At 40.3% G+C, this 20487-nt stretch overlaps 1 protein-coding gene across 3 annotated transcripts in view; it reads right to left on the bottom strand.

Annotated features, from left to right (window-relative positions):
• The window catches only part of tunar (TCL1 upstream neural differentiation-associated RNA), a 105683-nt gene that overhangs the window by 6977 nt on the left and 78219 nt on the right, over positions 1–20487 (bottom strand). For 2 of the 3 annotated variants that reach the window (XM_086049911.1, XM_086049910.1), the window contains exon 4: positions 2936–3262. In XM_086049911.1, coding sequence (XP_085906037.1) covers positions 2936–2965 — 30 coding nt within the window. In that variant the 5' untranslated portion in view covers positions 2966–3262. Of the gene's footprint in view, positions 1–2935; positions 3263–3383; positions 3456–20487 lie in introns of those variants that run through there. The other variant, XM_086049912.1, reaches the window with a different exon arrangement.

The following is a 20487-nucleotide window of genomic DNA, read 5'->3' as shown; positions in this document are numbered from 1 at the left end:
CCTGGTTGTCGCACCATTCCCTTTTTTGACCGATTTTTTTCATCAAAAAATAACATTCATGCGAGTCAGACACGCGAACCGCCAGGTCACAACGTGATGCAAAACAGCAACTGCCCAGACAACAAAGGACACGTTCATCACTAGATTCAAACCCTTACAAAGCATGTTTTACCTGCTAAAGGGGAGTCACCTCCCTCCAATCCATCCATTTTCTGTCTGTTTTAAATTGTGGAAAAAAAAAAGCCCCCCAAAAAAAGTTAAAATTTGAGAGCCTTTGTGTCGCAAGGTTCTGCGGCACATTAATGTGGCCAAATGATCCAATTTCACTTGATTGGTGAGAAAAATTTGCTACGAATAATGTTTCGTTGTTCATCTTGCTATGCCGGTGATGTATAGTGACGGGCAGAAGCATGAAATGCTTAGATGACGCAATGCAAATCTAACCTGCGTGTCCACCTGTTGCCTTTCATGTAACAGAATAACAGTTTTGTTATCAACTAAACAAGCCCAGATTTTATCTTGAGTAAATTTGAGACCGCTGCAAAATTTCCAGCTACAGTGCAAAAACTCCAATATTGCCATTTGGAGCATATATTTGTTGAATTTTTTTTTTTTTTTTTTTAAATGTTTGGATGTTTTATCCAAGATTTAAGATAAAATATGTGCCTTGGCTCAACGAACGCTGTTAAATGTTATTAGATAACGTAATACTGCTAATTTTGTGGGACACCCTCGTAAATGGATATTTTTCATACATTTCATATGAACTTGAAATCGGCCTGATGCTACCTCAGGCAGAGGAAAGCTCGTTTTCCTCCTCTGGCAATCGCTCCAATTGATTAGTTATTTGACTTCGCGACCATCCGGAAGAAGTGCAGAAGATTCTGTTATCTCTCACTATTGATTGCTCCTGTCACTCATCAGCTCATTTGAACACTTTCATGCCTGATTAATCCGGGCCGTCGTTGTCAAGGCTGCTCGGAAAGTCCAACCTTTTTTTTTTTTTTTCCCTTTTTCCCTGAGTTATTATCCTTCCAAGACCGGGCTCGCACCTGCGCAGCAACGAGCCCGCGGGCGTTTTCAAACAAAACACAACAAGAAAAAAAAAAAAAAAAAAAAAAGAGCAGCCAAGAAAAAAGTGATGTCAGACCTCAGACAACAAATCCCAACACTTCTGCTGGCTTGCGCCTAATAGAAGCTAACATCCGCAGATCAGTGGAGAGTGAAACCTGTTTGCCACGTGAATAATCGCCCGCATGTCAAACAAGGGGGCCAGATGCTAACGCGCGACGACAAGGCACGCTCGCTTTTGGCCTCGCGGAATGCGCATGCAGGTGCACGCCCGCCGCTACACACTTGAAGATTAGAAAGCGTCTCGTTCTGTCAACTGGAATGAAGATTTGCTTTCTTTTTGATCTTTGACGGAGTGACATTGTTGCGTTTGTGGAAAAAAAAAAAAAAAAAAAAAACTGTGAGCAATTTCTTGTCTTCTTTCTTTAAACTGTAAATATACCCCAAAGTATGATACCAAAACAGTTTAATATGTCAAACTCATATTCCAATTGAAAATAAAAGGGCTGACAGATTTGATTTGGGGAGGGGGGGGAATCCACTGGAAGTGTATGTGAACATGCCCATGTGAATATTTCCACTAACAACCCAGGTTAAACTTAGCTCCTCCCCAACAAGCAAAGATTGTCTCTCAGTCAAGATATATCACTTCAACTTGAGACCTTAACTCCACTTTCTATTTACTTTGTACATGTCAGAGTGTTTCAGAAAGAGCACAAAAAAGCGCACATCACCTATGTGCGCTTTTTTGTGCTCTTTTCAACCAAAAACTGGGGAAGGGTTCCGCAGAAAAAATGCTTATGGTTAAATTTGTGATTAGTCAACCATGGAGGAACAGAGAAAAAAACAAGGGAAGATTCTGAATCAGCGCAAAAAATAAAAAAATCCTCGACGATATCCGATACCTTAAAATAAGGCCGGTATCGGTCCGATATCAATACCTGGTATCGGTCCATGCCTAGTTATGTACCAATGGTTTTTTTTTTGTAATGCGAGTCATCAATCAAAGAGAATGCAATGATGAATCACCAAAAGTTCAACTTCTTTTGCGCAATGCAAAGCTGTTGTGTGTTGAGTAGTTCATGGCAATGGAAACACAGACAAAGAGCTTTTCATTATCCAACGAATAACTGTCCTTTGTGAGTTTTTCCAAATTTGACCTGGGCAGCACAGTGGCGGGTGGTTAGCACGTCTGAGGTTCATGGTTCAAATATCGGCCACGGCCTTCCTGTGTGGATTTTGCTTGTTCTCTCTACTGGTTGTTTGTCGACATGAAAACACAATTTAATTTAACAATGTTGTCTCTGTATTTCCAAAGTTCAGAGTTAAAAAAAAAAAAAAAAAAAAAAAAAAAAAGATCTGTAACTTGGGGGGCTAAAAAGTTTTGGCTGCTTTTCGGGGTAACAATAAAACCCTTGAAGGTGCATGCAACCAGAATATTCGAAACACCTCTAACCATGATGTAATATCTGCCAAGTATCAAAGGAAAGGACTTGGCCCGTGAGCACGTATTTGAGAGAAATGGCTTCTTAGGGTCAAGCCTGCATGGAAAATTCACGGCCCAATAAATCTGTTCAAAAGAAACCAGCATGGTTGCCGGGGGTCGGACGTCAATTAAAGTCATTGTTGGCGTTACGCGAGAGCCACTTTAACCTGTTAAGGGGCACGCATGACATGACGGCCATCACCCGCAGCCTCTTTTTTGGCCACCTCCATGAATGATTCACACAAAAACAACCGAGCCTGAAAAGAACCCCCCCCCCCCCACCACATCCTCTCTATGTTTCTTTCATGAAGTATACCTAACCGCCCGTCATACATAAATTCATCCCCATAGGAAGGACTGTTAAATAAGAAGACCTACCTTGCAAAGTATCAGGAATAACATGGACATGCTGGAGGTGGACACTTCCCAGGAGTGCACAGACAACTAAAGTGACGGCGGACCCCTCTCATCCTTCAACGTGTGTGGGGGGTGGGGGGGTGGGGGCTTCACTTGTCGTCCGAGCGCTCCACTTGACTGTTCATCCCTCAACTTGCTCCAGCTTGAAAGCGCATACGCTTTGTCGTCTTCCTGTCTGAGTGGAAGGATGATGTCAAGTTGAAGGAGGGATGGTGGGCTGATGTGGGTGGCAGCGAGAGAGTGGAGAAATATCGCATGTGAGCACGTCCGTCCTCTTTCGTCTCAGTTCTGCAAACAAACAAACAAACAAACAAAACAAAACAAAACAAAACAAGCGGGGGAAAAAAAAGATTTGAGTTTGTGTCCTCTGCCTTTTGTGGAAGACTTTTGGACTCAAACTTTGAAGCACCTTTTGTCAGGAGTGCTGCGAAGGGCACCCGTCACCTCGCTCTGCTTTCAGACAAGAGGCATCCCCCTGCTCTCCCTCTCCATCGCTTTCTCTCTCGCTCACCCCCAACCCGCATATTAATGCGGCTGCGGTTGCCCGGCAACGCACTCGAGGGAGTCTCACGTACACATACACATAGGCTGGCGACAAGAAGCGATTGTGACAGAGGCCAGGATGAGGGGCGCCGGTCCCATTCGGGATGTTTAGAGGACTAGTGTGTGTGTGTCAGATGTGCACTTCTAATTAGGGCTCAATGATTTTTAAAAATAATCTAATTGTGATTTTTTTTTTTTTTTTTAAATCAATATTGAGATTGCGGTTTAATATGGAATTCTTTTTCCAAGGCCCTTTTCCCCATGATTTTTTTTTTCAAACAAACAGGAAATAAATGAATCAGTATTAAAATAAACAATATCAGATTTATTATACATAAATGTTTTTGTCTTATATGGATGTTAGGTTTACGCTCAAGTAAAGGCAAATGAACCATGGATTCATATGAAAGGCTGTTTATTGACTTCAGGATTGTTAATTTACAAAAGACTTTGACTTGCAGTCTTAAGCGTTCACTTTGCCAAATTCACAAAATTCTACCGCGCAAGTGTGACGTAAACAGAAGACACAAATCAGATTACAACAATAATGCAAATAAATCTTTAGCTTTATAATGGTAATATTTCATGGTTCGTGAAATATTATAATAACATTAAAAATAATAATATAAAAGGAGTACAAGTGCAAATAAGATTCCAACGGTTACCGTATTTTCTGGACTATAAACCGCACCTTTAGATAAGCTGCATCCACCCTATTTTTTTTTTAAATAATGAAAAAAAAAAAAAATATGAGCCGCACCTATGTTGAAAAATGTGATATTTACTGCATTTACGGAATGATTTTGAACTGCAAATGTTCAAAGGTATTGCTAGATCCTTGAGAATGTGTATCAATTTGAGAAACTGTTCATTGCGGCATGGATATTTTATTGTTTGACACCAACATATTAAAATTTGTAAAAATCGTGTGCCATACACTTTAAGCACTGAATTGCTCTATTATTATATTATTAGTATTAATATCATCATCAATATGGAAACCTGATGTGCTAGAGGAAAATGAGGGCAGATTCGGAATCAGCGCAAGATAAACCCGACCGACCAAAATGAAGCTTTTTTTTTTATTTCCCCCAAGCTGCATTATACTACATTGCGGTGTCGAATTTGAATTCCATTCATTATTCAGCCCTACGTCTAATCCATCACACTGTATTGAATGTTTTGGGGACAGTTTTTAGTCTTTGATTATTCTTTCCCAATGCATTTCAGTGGGCGTGAATTCCAGGCAAATTTTTTTTTAGTAAATAAACAATTTCAAAGAGATCGGATAAATTACTCCATCTTCTGATCGTCTCCAAAATCCTGATTGTGTGAAATGTATTTTCCTTTCCTCGCGTCGATTCCGATACTTGCCATTCCCACCCTTTACCTCACCATCCGCACCGTTCGCGCCATGCAAAGTACGAGACGGATAGCGCCATCCAACGCAAGTAACCTCCGGGATATTTTACAAGGCAATGAAGCACTAGGACGAATCATCCGTCCTTTCCTCCTTTGCCTCACTTCACCTCTGCCAGACAAAAGGACACCGGCTTTCAGTGTTTGTCTCCCAAGAAGAAGAAATGACTCACACAGAGGCCAGACTGAACATTTCTCATTTTAAGACGCTTTTGCGCCTTGAATTTTTATTGTCCTTCATCAGCTCACACTAAACCTAATAGTAGCTTCTTCGTGAGGGAGATACACTTACAAGGCTGTTTTGTTCCTGGAGAATCTAATAACATCCAATATAAGAGGAGTTGTATCATATTCTGCCTTTACCGACCTTTTTTTTTTTTGGTATTTGGAAAGACATGTTTTGTTGCAGCTTTTGTATTGAACCTCAGTAGCTGCACCCAATGTGGACTTGGTTAGTCGCTGAAAAACTCACTTATTCGCGTTTTCGGGGTCTTTTTTTTTTTTTAAATACCCCGAGATGCCACAAGATGGCAACAAACCTCTGTACAAATAGGAAAGTAGTACAGTAATTGGATATATGTTGACAAAGTCATATGATTTGACTAGACAAGTTTTGTATGTCGTGGAGGAGCTAGGTTTAGCCTGGGTTATTGATGGAAATTACAGAAAGTGTTTACCGCATATGCACTTAGGATGCATTTTTTTCCCCTGAAATCAAATAATCTGTAAGACATTTATTTTGTAGGGTAATGGTGAAAAAAATGCTACACTCTTTTGGCATCATAGTTTGTGGTGTATTTAGAGTTAAAACTAGTAATAATTTAATCATAGTAAACTGAGCAACAGTTGATCGATCCATGAAGCGACCGATGCATTTTCAAGGATATCCACTTCTGTACCTTTCTGTGACTCTTCCAGTCTCTCTGTACTGTACATCCTGTTTGAGGCCTTGCAATGTTGGATTATTTGGTTTTATTTTCATTTATAATGTCCAATATTCGGAACATTTTGTGGGTAAACTATGTATTTTCGTAATAGTGACATGCCTTGAATTTTTTCCAACAAACCTTACACCTGTACTAAAAATCTAGTTTCTTGACACAAATGTCTTGGACTGAGCAGAAGATTTAAAAAAGCACACACGCCTACAAATACATGTAAGTCACGAGCAGAATATAAACATAAAACATTCCTTTGACCAATATTCCATTATATGCAAGGGCTTTGTTGCCGGCGGATATGTTTGAAACGTCAAACCGCTGACAACAAACAAGACCGGAACGCCGCTTTGTGCACCAAATGACCTGCGATGTCTAACAATAAAAATGGAAATGTAAAAGGACGATTCCCTCTGTGAAGTGACGCCGCTGGTGTGCATAAATGCGATGCCTCACGGTGTCACTTCCTGCAAGGACATTTACAACAATTAATCTGGGTTTCCATCAACTTTTGTGAGCAAATCTGCAAAATGTCCTGAATGCATGCTGATAATCCACTGTGTCATGTTGATATTGTTCTCATAAGCCAATATCAGAATATCAGTGTAGAAACAGGCACTGCCATTTGAAACCTTTTTTTTTTTTTTTTTTTAATCAATCAAGCGTTTCATTTGCTCCAACTCATGTTTTTCAGTGCAGTTGTTCGCAGAAGCGGGGGACTCAAATCACATAATTTGACTAATAATTTGAGTCGACACCAGTTTTAGGACTTACTTGGCTAAAACTTACAAAAGACTCAACTTGACGTTGAATTGGTATTTAACTCATTCACCGCCAGACATTTTCAGACCCTCTTTTACCCTAACGGTTGAAAACATTTGAAAAAAATTAATTCCAGTGATTGAACGGCTGGACTGTGAAAAGTAAATTAAATTCAATGTGTTTAGATTTCATTTATATTTTATATATTATTTATGTCTATATTTATTAATACATGTACCACAGCCTTTGATTGTTTTTGTTTGATTTATTGTATTGTATAGTGCTTTGTTACAGCCCTAGCTGTTCTGAAATGCGCTATATAAATAAAATTGTATAGTATTGTAATGGCAGTGAATGAGCTGCATAGAACATATTCTTTTAAAGAAATGCTTTGGTTTGAAGTGTTGCCTGGTAACATTAGAAAATCAACATTTTCAAGACAGCGAGCCATTTGTTTTGTTTTTGAAAAGAAAGTAGTTTTGGGCGCGGTGCGCTCGAACTTGGCAACCCACCAGTTTGCTTTGATGTGGAGTGCGGAAGCCACATCTGGAGGGACATCCGAAGATGATTACATTTGGATTCAAGGATTTTTTTAAAATTTATTTATTTATTTTAATCAGGGGGGAAAAAGATGGCAACATGCAAGGTTTGCAAATTAAGAGACAATTTCGAACTTCATCCGTCACTATAAAACCCACAAAGACAAGTTAACTGTGTTTACTTCACAGTTTAGCTAACCGATGTAGCTGGTCAAAACTAAGCTTCATGCCGGTTATGCATTTATTTGGAAAGACTATAAAGGACTTTGTAATAACACGAAGACTGATTAGGGACCATTAAAAACGATGCAATTGTGATCATGTCTTTCTTCTGAGTGCAAAGTAGCTAATGTGCCAACACATTTTGTGACTGACCAAGATTGTATGACTTGTTGGAGATTAACTAGAGACTTGATATGACTTGCGTCATTTTTGCCACAGTAACTCGGGACTTGCTTGAAAGTTGACCGCTCGAATTAAGACTTGCTCTGGTTGTTTGTGCGCCACCGCAAACCCGCGGCAAATTCTACGCCAAATTGGGCATGAAGAGCAGCTACAGTCTATTGTTGTGATCAACTGATAGGTGACAAATGTGATGCAAGTCATGCGATTACACGGTGTAAAATTTGAAGTGCACAGCTCGGAGGAGATGCATAAAAAGACAGATAATGTGCTTTCTTCAAGCATCAGTGGAGATCTAGTTAGAGGTGGTAAAAACAAAAGCTCAAAAGTTACGCTAGGTGACAGTTTGTTGAAGCAACCACCACTGGCGGAGCCAGAGGGGAGGCCGGGGTAGCACTGGACCCCCCCCCTGAAATCTGATCGGACCCCCCTGGTGCCACCCCAGATGATTGACATATCGCGGCACCGACTGCTAAGTCCCTCCTGTACAGTAGATGGCGCTATGTACCACAAAGCGTTGCAATCCACGTTCATTTGGAGAAGCAGAATCGCCACTGAAATAGAGGAAGATTTAAATCTGAGATGGAGAAAGAGCAAGCACAATTTGCGGCAGCGGTCGAGGCAGCACTCACGTCACTTCTGCCGGGAGATGTCGCAACTCCATTCGACCTGCTGCCGCTACCTTTTCTCATTCCATTGCATCCAACGTTTTTATGAACGGCTTCTTTTTGTTCGTATGTGTTTATAAACGACTTTTTTAGTTAGTCTGTACTATGAATGTATGTCCATGTATGTATGTATAAATGTATTTATTTAGTTATTTATTTAGTTATTTATTGTACTGGGTTGTCTGTTATTGGTGATTTAATTATTACTTTACAATTTATATTGATCGTGTAAGTCTCTTTGGACCCGAAGGCTTAAAGATGTTGTGCAGCTGCCTGCACCTGCATTTGCACTTTATGTCAGGGCTCCAATCGACCTGCTGCTGCTACAGTTCGGCTTCGTTTGTGTTTATAAAAAAAAAAAAAAAGCGCCTTATGGTTGTTTTTGTTTTTTTTCACAAAAACACCTTACTATACATGGTCGTTTTCTTTCCAAAATACGTCTTACTATACACGGTCGTTTTTTTTTTTGCACCAAAAACATTCGGAAAGCATTCAGAAAAATCGCTAAATATAGCAACCGAATTGCTAAGTTGACAACCCTAAATTAGCTCCTCTCTGTTGAAGCAAGGGAGCGGTGATTCACAGCCGTGTGTCAATCCTTTTCTAAAAGTTTGAGGACATCTTAAATTTTGCTGTGAGATGTTGACGACAAACAATTTTCTTCACCTAGCTAACCTGCGTTGAAATGATAGCACGATATAATGAGCATATTGGGGAAATATACAGTGTTTGCTCCATTTTTTGGAGCGTAATTTTTCATATGATTTCCTGCTAAATTCTTCTGGTGACAGGTGGAGTTCCGATCCAGAATCCGCATTAATACAAAATGAATCCAATATATGAATGAATTTTGCACTCAGAGACAAAAACACTTTAGGTTAAACTGCCTAAAGTGCTTCGCAAAACACTTAAGATTGATTAATTGCAAAGGATAAACTTCCCTAATAGACCTTTAGGGAGTAAATTGAATTGGTAAACATCCCTTGCCCAAACTTGAACAAGAATTTTCTCAGCGACCCAAATTAATGGCAATGTAATCAGCAAAAAACACACATCTTCACTTCTTCATTTTGTCTCTCAGAGCAACTCTCCTTTCTCATTTGTCCTTCAGAGAACTGCTGCCCTTTTAAACAATGATCAAATTCATGGTTGTAAAGTTTAGCACAGTGAACCTTCTTGTATTTCTATGCATGGAGGAAAAGAACCAACAGTCCTGAGTGAGGAGTCCTGACTGACGTTATTTCTGAGTGGTTGCAATAAAAAAATATCGGAACGCTCCATTCTTCGTGGGGATACATTCCAGACCCACCCGCAGTAGGTGAAAATGCAGTATCGAGAGAACTTTTTTTTACATAAAGATTCCCAACTCGACTACAGACATAGTTGGAGATAAATTGGACCCGACGTGGTTCAGTGGCATGACACCATTCATCCTAATGAGTCAACTACATCACGGCGGAACGGTGGAGACGAATATGAGCGACATAAAAATTCGACAATATTAAAGGTTTTCTTCCTTTCTGTGCTGCCGAGAAACGGATGAGCTTCGAGCGCAGGCTGTGCGGTGTAAAAGCATTCCAGAGGACGCATGGCTCGGAATGGGATGCCGAGGAATCTAAACGACGGGAGCCCAAGGAAAGCCATTAAAGATTGACATTTGATTGAGGTGTCCTCAAATCTGATAGAATAAAAAAAAAAAAAAAAAAAAAAAACCTGGGTTGCTGGACACACTGGAAAGGCAAAATCACTCAGAATGACTTCAAGTAATGCTTTTAGGCTTGATTGGCTAATGCATGCAGCAGCCAACCCAGGACCAGACTTTTTTTTTTTTTTTTTCATTTTATTCAATTACAATTATTAAATGTGCAGCTTGGTAATCAAATAAGATACCACATGTGTACTGGAAGTCAGATTTGCCCTCAGTTCAGGATTTTAGCAGTCCGCCATATCTGTACATGAAAAATTGGGTTTTACCATTTCATGTACACACTGATGACCTGTTTTGATTAGTGAGTCAACCTCATTCATTGGTTCATTGTGATAAGTAAAACGATCAATACATCGACCCATAAGTTAGAAAAAAAAAAATGCTTTAAACAGCGGGAACCCATTTAGAATACCAACTGGCTTATCTGGAGGTCAGAGGTTCTTGCCATGTTGGGCAACAGCAGCAGTTGTGTTTCATGGACTTGTCTTTTAAGACAAATGCAGATTTCTGTGATATAAAGCCAGAATTTGCATTTGTGCGGTCATGTATCTTTGTAATTCTTCTGGTCTTTAAAAAAGAGGCTTATTTCCCAGTCGGTTACCATGGCATCACAACATATTACTCCGGTTCTAAAGACTTGACACTGGTTCATAGTTAGCGCTAAAATAGATTTTAAAATTATGCCATTGATCTATAAATCACTCAATGGCTTAGGTGCTGAATACATTAAAGAAATGCTCGTGGAATATAAACCCAGTTGGGTTCAGATGTCAGCAGCCTCGGATCAATTGGTGGAGCCCAGAGTTTCAAGTAAACATGGCGCATCAGCATTTAGCTGTGATGCTGCATGCAAATCAAATAACATGCAAACACAAATGAAGTTAAGTGTATGTGCTTTTAAATCCTGTTTTTTTCCGCCATAATTAAGGTCTTGTAGAAAATTTCTATAATCATTTTTTTCTCAGGTAACGACCAATCAGGGCTGACCTGTTTTCTAAAGATGAGCCGTGATTGGTCGTTACCTGAGCCCTGAGTAGTTGTGATGTCATTTTCAGTCGACAGAAATGACAAAATGGCCGCCCCCTGAGACGGCTACAAACGAGTGCAATTTGCTGCTTAATTTATATTCCACAAACATAAATGTAATCAAAATGCCGTGTTTCAACTAGTGGGACTTATGGGAACATATTCTTGAAAAAAAAAAAAATGCTTTAACTCACATTCCGGAGGCTCATAGAACATATTGTAAAGACAATTTAGTGGTTGACTTCCCCTTTAAGGGGCTGAAAAGAGGTGATGTTACTTGTCAGCACTAAAACCCGTGACGTCTGTTTGTCAAAGTAACGTTAAAAAATAAATAAATTAAAAAAAAAAAAAAAACCATTCACCCCTCCCCGAAATGCTCAATTAACCCCCCTCACCCGCTGCCGTCCATTTGCACCAGCGTGGCGAGAATGCGAGGCATGATGCATCTCGGATAATGAGGCTCCATGAAACGCTCGCACGTTCTCCACGTCTCTAGAGATCTATTGTCTGTAGCTGCGCACGCCGGGCCGGAAAAAGACCCTGGCGGCGGTGGAAACTAATGAGAGCTTTAAGGCGTTTAACATGAAAGTGTATGAGGGGATCTATATTGCTTTGTATGGCTTTTGAGTTACGCTACACATCTAGATCATAAGAGAAAACGACGCCTCAATCTCTAATACATTCAAATGTATTCTGTTTCGTGAAAAGCGCAAACGGAAGGCGAGGAAGTTTTGATTCTGGGCTTGTTCACAATTAAGATTCCTGAAGGTTCCTGGGGATCATATTTGTTTCCTTGGAGGATGTGCCACTCAAGCGTCTTCAGTAAACAACACCGGGAGTTGTGATTCCTCTACGAAACCGATACAATAGACACGATGTCCTCGTTTTGGGACAGATTTCCGTTCCTATAGCGGCTGTATCAAATGGAATTGTATATAAGGCGTAAACCTGGCTATCGCTAACCCACACCAACGCAGCGGTAAAGTAATAATTACAGAAAATATTTGTCTTAAAAGCACACCATAAATGTAAAACAATCAAAGGAAAAACAACAAGTAAACTCCCATGTAGCAAAACTATTGTACTGTAACACATAAAGAATTTTCCTCAATTAGCCTAATATACATTATTTAGGGGTTACTTTATTCATTTTAAAACAAATAAACACCTCTCCTCAAACAAACTGGTACTACATAGGGAGCTCCTATTTTCTGGGTTGTTACAGTAATAGATTTGTTCACACACGAACTTTGGACTTAACGACTGAGTCAAAATGAAATTTGTTGCTAACCAAAACACCAGCACCCACAAGGGTTATAATAGTTTTGGCTTTTACATTATACTTATTTTGTTTTGACTTTTTTTTTTTTTTTTAATTTCAGTTACTATTTTTTGAAAATGCTGTTTTCATTACGTTAAATATGATTTTTAATACATGGAGTATTTAGCAAGTGCACTAATTGGCGTGTAGTAAAGTTGGGTTCCCAAATAACTATTTTACCTTACTTCTTCTGTACGGACATACAGCAATACTGAAAGAAATATATTTAAAATGAATTCCAAAAGCTCATTTATGATATTATTTGGCAAAGACAAAAAGGAGTTTTATGCATGTAAGATGCAGTTTTTACCGTTTTTTTTTTCTTTAAGCACTCTTGTTTTTATCTTGCAAATTAACATTTTTTTTTCGATTTTCGTTTCAGTTATTTCGTGAACTACAATTACCTTGTTGTAAGCTGGGTCTCCATGCCAACGATATACAGACAGCCTGGAGGGAAGGCTCCAAAGTCATGTAGTGTTAAGGGAAATATGTTCGTCTCTATAATTTAGGTGCCTTAAGAATGTATTACTTTTGTGTTTGTATAAAATAATAAGTAAGGGCTTATTCATTGCATCGCTTCGGGCACCACTCATATTTTATTATCCATGAATTTTCAATTTGATTGGGTAAAAAAGGTCATTTTTCTTGATTACGATGCCATATTACAATTGTGTCTTATTGATTGAATGTTACGCTTGAGTCCTTATTAAATCCGAAAAATACATCTAATTTCTTCAACCAAAAAAAATTGGATTCATTTTCAAATTCCTTTCATCAAGAAATCGAAAGAGTAATAATAAGACAAAATGGTTTTTGCCCAAATTTTGCGCATTACGAACAATCTAAGTAATGACAGATGACAATGGCAATCTCTCTCTCTCTCTCTCAATTATGCGCATCTCTCTCTCTCTCTCTCTCTCTCTCTCTCTCTCTCTCTCTCTCTCTCTCTCTCTCTCTCTCTCTCTGTGTGTGTGTTCGCAATAAATCAGGCGCAGCATACAAAAACATAACAGCCTCGCAGCTCAGGGCTACTCAAAATGGAGACGTCGGGAACTCCGCGCGCCGCCCCTTTTCAAATGTTTCAAAAATTAGCTTATCGAGCTGAATTTTTTTCCCTCACCTTCCGTGCACATCGGCTACAAAGACTTTTTTTTTTTTCCATCCTGACGTAATAAAAAATCTCCTTCCTCTCTAAACTGACCTCCAGCTAATAAATAAGTCTAATAATGAAGGACACAACTGCATTAGTGCTCTATATCAAATGATTAACAACCCCCCCCACACACACACACTCAGTGAAAGCAAGATAAGTAGGCCAAGTAGGAGACAGTGCGAGCGAGAAATCGATGATCTGACTGCAAAAAGAACACGTTGAGGAATGATTCCGACACATTTCTTGGGGAAATATCCCACTTCTCTTTCACCCCTCAAATACGTACATTTTATTGCTCTTTAAAAGACTGCATCCATGCAGCCGGTCTGTGATGTCACCAACCAAGTCTGTCTGATGAATGATCCATGCATTGGCAAGGGGGGGGATTCAGTATAATCATATGGAAAACGGTGAGAACGGATTTTCAGCAACACGCTAGAGGTATCAAAAATGAAATAAGAAATCTCTACGTTTTGCACTCCGGGGGAAAAAAAAAGTGCCAAATGTTATCAATGGATGCTCGTCAACTTCGGGATTCCATTTTTTCCTATCAATACTCCTCTCAAGGTCGCTGCCCCGTGTTTGTTATATTGTGGACGCCTTGCACTTGCAGTATTTAGAGTCATACAATAAATTCACGCCTCCACGTCTTTTGTAAAGAGAGGCCTACCCTCGCGGATTAAATAATGGTCGTTTGTCCGCACTTATGGTTATTCATTACGCAATGGTCATCCAAATAATTCATGAAATAGGCTGGAACTAAATTTGTTCCAGGATTCTGGTTGATCTCAAATGTTCTCATGGGGGAATAACGGAAATAGAAATAAAGTTGCAGAGTGATTCACTTTGTTACCTTATATCTCAGTGACTGTTGAAGATATGAAAACCCAACTTCTATTCCTGAAAGCTATCGATATTACGTTTTGTTAATCAAAGGTTGAACACAGGAATGAATGTTTTATAACATTTTTCGCAAATGTTTTATTTATAATTTTTGTGAAGTGACAGACTTATGTAACATTATGAGTATTGGCAACACAAGTGTTTTATTTTGGCAATTTGACAAAATTGACCACTGTTATTTAAAACACGTCACGGGTATTGTCGTGATTTACACGACGTTAAAAAAGACGAATAATCTGAAGAAAAATAAGATCTATTTTTGTGCCCTGGTAAATCCGGCGCAAGGCACGGTGTACAGTATTTTTGCGTGGGTGCGGGTTAGACCCGATGTTGGTAATTTGACAGCCAAGTGCGGGCCGGCAGATCTACGCGAGGGGGGACTGTGCCGCTGTGGGAGTGGTCAATGCTGACTTCAGTCATGGTCAATCAATCACTCTGATACAAAATCAGGATACACCGGCATTTTCACCATAGCGCAGGTGCGCTGTCTACAAAAGTAGAGCCCCAAGAGTGAAGACAGAATCCCACGGTCTTAATATTATGCACCCCTACTCCAATTTGGGAATTCTTGCATTCTTTTAATCTTCCTCTCTTGTGATTTGGAGGGTGCACTTCGACTCTTGTTCATCTTGGATAATAGAGTTCCGAAAGTCCAACAAAACCACCCGGGGCGTTTTTGAGGGGGGAAGAAAGACAAGATCAAAGCAGAAGGCGCGTTCGCTTCCTTTGACCAGAAGCACTGTGAGCTTCATCTGCCCCACAAATAATATGACCACAGCAGCCAATTAACGCATCAAAGCAATTCTACTGGATTCCAGCCAACCCCTCTGAAAATGTTTTTCGCCTATATTTACAGGCTCTCATTAAAAAAAAAAAGAGAAAAAAAAATCCTAATTGGGTGAGTAAAGGTAAACCAAAAAAGGCAATGTTGTCATTTTAACGAGTCTACTTTTAGCCAGCCTCCAATTAAGTCGCCGAAGAACCCAAAGTGTCTCTGAAGCCAGTGCCCACAAGGAAATGATTCAGTCCCTTGACTGCCGATAAGCTTTCGATGCTCTCGCAAGGGGCGAAAATGCATGCTTGCCATTTGTTGGCTTCTCATTGACTGATAAGGAATGTGTAATTTGAATACATCATATTTTTTTTTTCTGATTTCATAGCACTGAAGAATTTGCATGGGAGGAATGCCCTGAAAGTAGAAGTCTGTTCTGGCAGCCCCTATCGCAATCACGTCCGTCAAAGTGGTAAGACTTAATCGGTTAATCGGGTAATTGTTGGCAGGGCAGTCATCAAATATTAGAAGCTATCTTTAGCTTAATAGCTAAAATTAGCTTCATAATCTAGAGTTGACATGTTTCACTGAGATGACTGTAAATATTTGAACCGTAAATTTACGGTCACACAAACTAATTGGTGAAAAGTGAATCGCCAGTAGGCTTCATTCATTCATATTGGTCATGGATTTCTTTCCGATCGGCTTTTCGTTCCAGATAAAAATCCAACTAAAACGTTCTCTTGTACTCGCTTTCATACGAGAGCCAAGAACTTCAAACGTTTTCCTCCTTCAGAGTATAACATCCAGTTTTGCAGCGTTAGCGTCGGCAACTCTTAAAACGTCCCATTGAGTTTTTATGCATCATCGATAGCTGCGCGATCAAATTGTGCCATACGTCTTCTCGGACGCTCGCGTCCTTTAGCTCCTTGATCTCGTCAGCACATTTTGAGGCCATCCGGACATAAAGCTATCTCCTAGACTTTCCTCAAATCGCCGTGTCAGCGTTATTTAGGTTTACAAAGACTGCCATTGTTGTGGAGGGCACGTGTTTTATAAGTAGGGGCAAAAGAGAAAAACAATGTCAAGCAGAGGTAGACTGGTGCTTTTCCACTTAGCCGCTATTGCAACATTGCACGAGAGAAATGAATCAATGGAAACAAAATGTAAAATGTCCGTAGTATGACACTTCAGTCCCATAAAGGTCCGTCATGGTCGTCAGTGTTTACATCTAAAAGAGAAGCCCTGTCTTCTGTGTTCACAGGAATTTTCACAATAGTCCAAAAATAATTCCTGAATACAATTCCCGGATCAGGAATGTAATTTGGCCTCGCGATGAACTGATGTTTACTGTACGTTGAAATCTCAGCGACAGGAAAATCTGTCAGCCAGTAGCGATCGTAAATGTCGATATGAGAGGATGCCCCTCATAAACGCCTCTTTGGATTGATATTGTCACCCTTGGTTACATGAACGTCTGAGGATCAGCAAATGTTCATCTGGCGCAGGCAGGTCGCGCGGCCCTGGAGCAAGTCCAAGCAGCTGAGGGAAGCGCACGTCAATAAGAGTCGGCCAATTAAAATCACTCTTCATTTAAGTCCTGATCTCTATTGATCTGCCTTTCACTCCTCATCTGTCACACTAGTCGGCTGCCTTGAAGGCTCCCAGGGACGCGTTGATGTCTGAGTCGCGCTCTTGCGGCGGCCTTTCAGCAGAACCGGGTGGGCGGTTCCGCTCTCTGTTTTATAGAGTGGGAGAGAAGTAGACCTCATTTGCATAAAGATTAGAAATGTAACCACGAACATGCATTATGATGATTTTGCTGCTGGTGTTTGAGATAGCAGGCAGGCAGGCATATCTCATTTAACTAATCCAGAATTAATCTGATCTGGTTTTGCTTCCAATGTTATTATTTGCCAGCAAAAAGTCATCCTAACCCTCAACCCAAAATTCAAACCTTAACTCCTACCCAGCAGGCATCAACTGAAATACTCTTTTCTTGTATTCATAAGTCTTAGAGATTAAATTAACCCAAACATATTTTTTTTTTCAAGAATATGTTCCCAGCAGGCCCACAAGTTTAAACAGAGAATTCTGATTAATATTATGTTTGTGCAATATGAGTCAAGTAGCAAAATCTAGCCATCTCAGGGGTCGGCCATTTTGTCACTTCTGTCGACTGAAAATGACATCACAACTGCTCAGGGCTCAGGTAACGACCAATCACGGCTCAGCTCCAGAAAACAGGTCAGCCGTGATTGGTCGTTACCTGAGCCCTGAGCAAATGTCATTTTCAGTCGACAGAAGTGACAAAAAAACGGGTGGATTAACTCATGCCACAAACGCAATATTTATCAGAATTCCTTGTTCCAACTAGTTGGCTTGCATAGAACATATTCTTGAAAAAAAATATATGTTTGGGTTGATTTTCTCTTTAATGTCAAGATTGTGCATCAGTGACTGCAGTTGATATCAAGCTTGATGTCTAAGCATTAGGGATGGACCGATTAATCGAAAATCGATTTGAAATAGATTCGTCCCGGTTAATCGATTCGATCATTTGAACAATCGATTTTGATTAAATTCATCTAGAAAATTATGTCTTGAAAGGTTTTTTTTCATTCCAGATACATATCACATTTTGAATGCGTCGATGAAATTATGCGCTTGCGCCAAACATCATTGCGTATTGCGTATGTGGATGCTGCAGAACCACACGGGTGCACAGAAACAAGCATGGTAGCAATTTTCAAGAAGTCGAATCGTATCGAAAATCGGGAACTGAAAATCGAATCGAATTGGCGCTTGAGAGAATCTCTACATCCCTACTAAGCATGGAAGGATTTATGCAGATACACCAGGGTGCTTCTTGTGGACATAAAATATTTACTACATTGAAAATAGCTGAAGACAATTCAGACAACCTTAACAACAATTAGTGTAAAAGGTAGCTATCTATAAAGTTGTGCAACTTGGTGACGACCCAAATTAGGATTGTTCAGGCCTTGGTGGAGGTCCACGCTCTACTGAGTTCCATTTTCCGGACTTTCTTTGTAGTGTTACGGCTCAAACGTGTCCATCACTATCAAAGAGCCTCCTATCAAAGATCCGCACCGTGTGAAGGTCAAACAGGAGAAAGGCATTGGCCCATAGGCTACTTTTTCGTCTTCTCACAATCTTTCTCTCCCTCCTTTCTAGTAGGGGTTGGTGGTTGGGACATGAATTGTAAATGAGCGGATAAAAAAAAAAAAAAAAAAAAAGTGAAGACGTGAGCGTCCATCTACGCAACGCTGCTGAAAAGCCCCCATTTTTCTCGCCGCCTCTACTGTTTTTGCTTACTTTGATTTAATAGTGACCGGTAAGCATGTCTAAATATGAATAATTCCACCGCTTGCAGATACATTTCTCCAGTCTTGCAGACTCAAAGGCCTTGAACTGACACCGTCTTCCCCAGCGAGCACACGCAGTTAGTACACCGCTTCAACTTCCTGCTTCAGCAGCTTTGATAATAATCTGACCTCGCATGTGCGCCTGACTTGGGGAAGTTTCGGCACAGCATCCCAAAGCCTGTGACCAACCCCCCCCGCCCCCCCATTTTATTCTCGCAAAAGTTATTTGGTGACAACAAACCTCCTCTGATGTTGTCTTTGACAGCTTCATCCTGGAGTGGAGCCATGTTTTGTGCTCTGCCGCCCTCCACAAATCCCCTCAGTTCACATTAAAAGCTGGCTCCAGATGCCACCTCTGCTCTCATCATCATGCGCTGATAAAGAGCACCGTGTTAAAAGGTCACTTTGACAAGGTGGAAAGCTGCAAACATGAACACGTACACACACACAAAAGGGATCCATCTTATGCAAACAACTGCACCATCCTCTTTACCTTATATTCACTATTCATGAAATATTGATCTGAGAGTGTTGCTGTTGCCGGAGGGAGTAAGGCCATATAAGCGTACGTTTTTACACTCTGGATTGAGCTATGTGCTCGTCTGCATGGTAATTTGAATCCCTCAAAAATTCCAAAAGACATACATTTTGTTTTTGCACCAGAATGAGCAATCTTGCTGGCTAATAACGATACGCATTTTAGCCATATTATACAAAGCAGCTAGGACAGAAACACGTGCATGTGACTTCCATTGCTACGCTAACTTCCATTTCCAGTTCTATGGCATTGTTACACTTTGCCTACCTTTCAGTTAATTCTTTAGATATTTGTGCGAAACCTTTTTTCTTATAAGGGGCCATTTCGGTGTTTATAAAATCTTCTGGGGTCCAGTCCGCATTTACGACATTTGAAGTCAGATATAATGAAATACTGAGCAAAATGTGAAGTTTGCAAGAGATAGCCATGGCGCGAACATTGAACCGCCATATAATGGAACAATGTGCATTGCGGTATAAATTAAGGATGCTAATATCAGAGTTGTTGCCTCACCATGGCAACAATTTACCCGTCACCCAGTGGCATGCGGCAAGTGCCGGTGTTCCAAGCGCCACCTTGTTTGGTCAATGATTAATTACCGCGCTGATGAGATGCGAAGGCGGTGAAAATGTCACGGGGGGCCCACATCACGTCGAGACGCGCGGCGGGTACGAAGCGCCAGCTGCTTGCTGCCTTTTTAGATTGGCTCCAGCCAATCTGCTTTGGCAACACTGCACGTTGCAACTCGGAGATAGCCTCCTTAGCTTAGCTTGCTAGCACCAGTGACTAGGTCTCATATTAGTAGAACAAAGTTAGCATTTTGGTTGATGAGCTCAGCATTATTGTTGGGACAATACCATGTATGTCGCTTACTTTGGAGTAAATCATTATTACAAAAAAACAAAAAAGAAACCAAAATTCCACTTCACGAAGCATGACATGACAAAGGTTACGTAGCCACTGGTACTGACGACAAACAGACACAGACTGTCCGAAAGCAGGCAACTAAATACAAGCAAACGAATGAGACAACGAGCACCTAGCCAGACAAGAGTGGTTGAGGGAGCTGATTGGTAAACATGAGGGACATGGCTAACGGGAACAGGTGCAAACGAAAAACTAATGAGTAAGACAGGACAGGAACGTGGAACGCAAGAAAACATGAAACAAAGCTAAATATAATCCAAACCAACAAGAATACAGATCATGACATCTAACGCCAACATGTCATTATTTTATGAGTAAAACAAGTGTGTAGCTTACCTGATAATTTTTGAGGGACTCGACTTACTGACGAAAATATTGCTTCTAGAGCTGTCAGTTATCTGTGTTCATTTGGGATTTTGGAAAGCAAAACAGAAAAAAAACCAACCCTAAAATATGATTGAATGTACCTCTGTACGGCGCTGTGATTGGCCAGTCAGACGTTTGG

This window comes from Filicampus tigris, chromosome 13 (assembly GCF_054856515.1).
Source record: "Filicampus tigris isolate MCC_2025a chromosome 13, RoL_Ftig_1.0, whole genome shotgun sequence".
Classification (NCBI taxonomy): domain Eukaryota; kingdom Metazoa; phylum Chordata; class Actinopteri; order Syngnathiformes; family Syngnathidae; genus Filicampus; species Filicampus tigris.
Note: the sequence above shows the minus strand (reverse complement) of the source record. Positions and strands in the feature narration are given on the sequence as shown.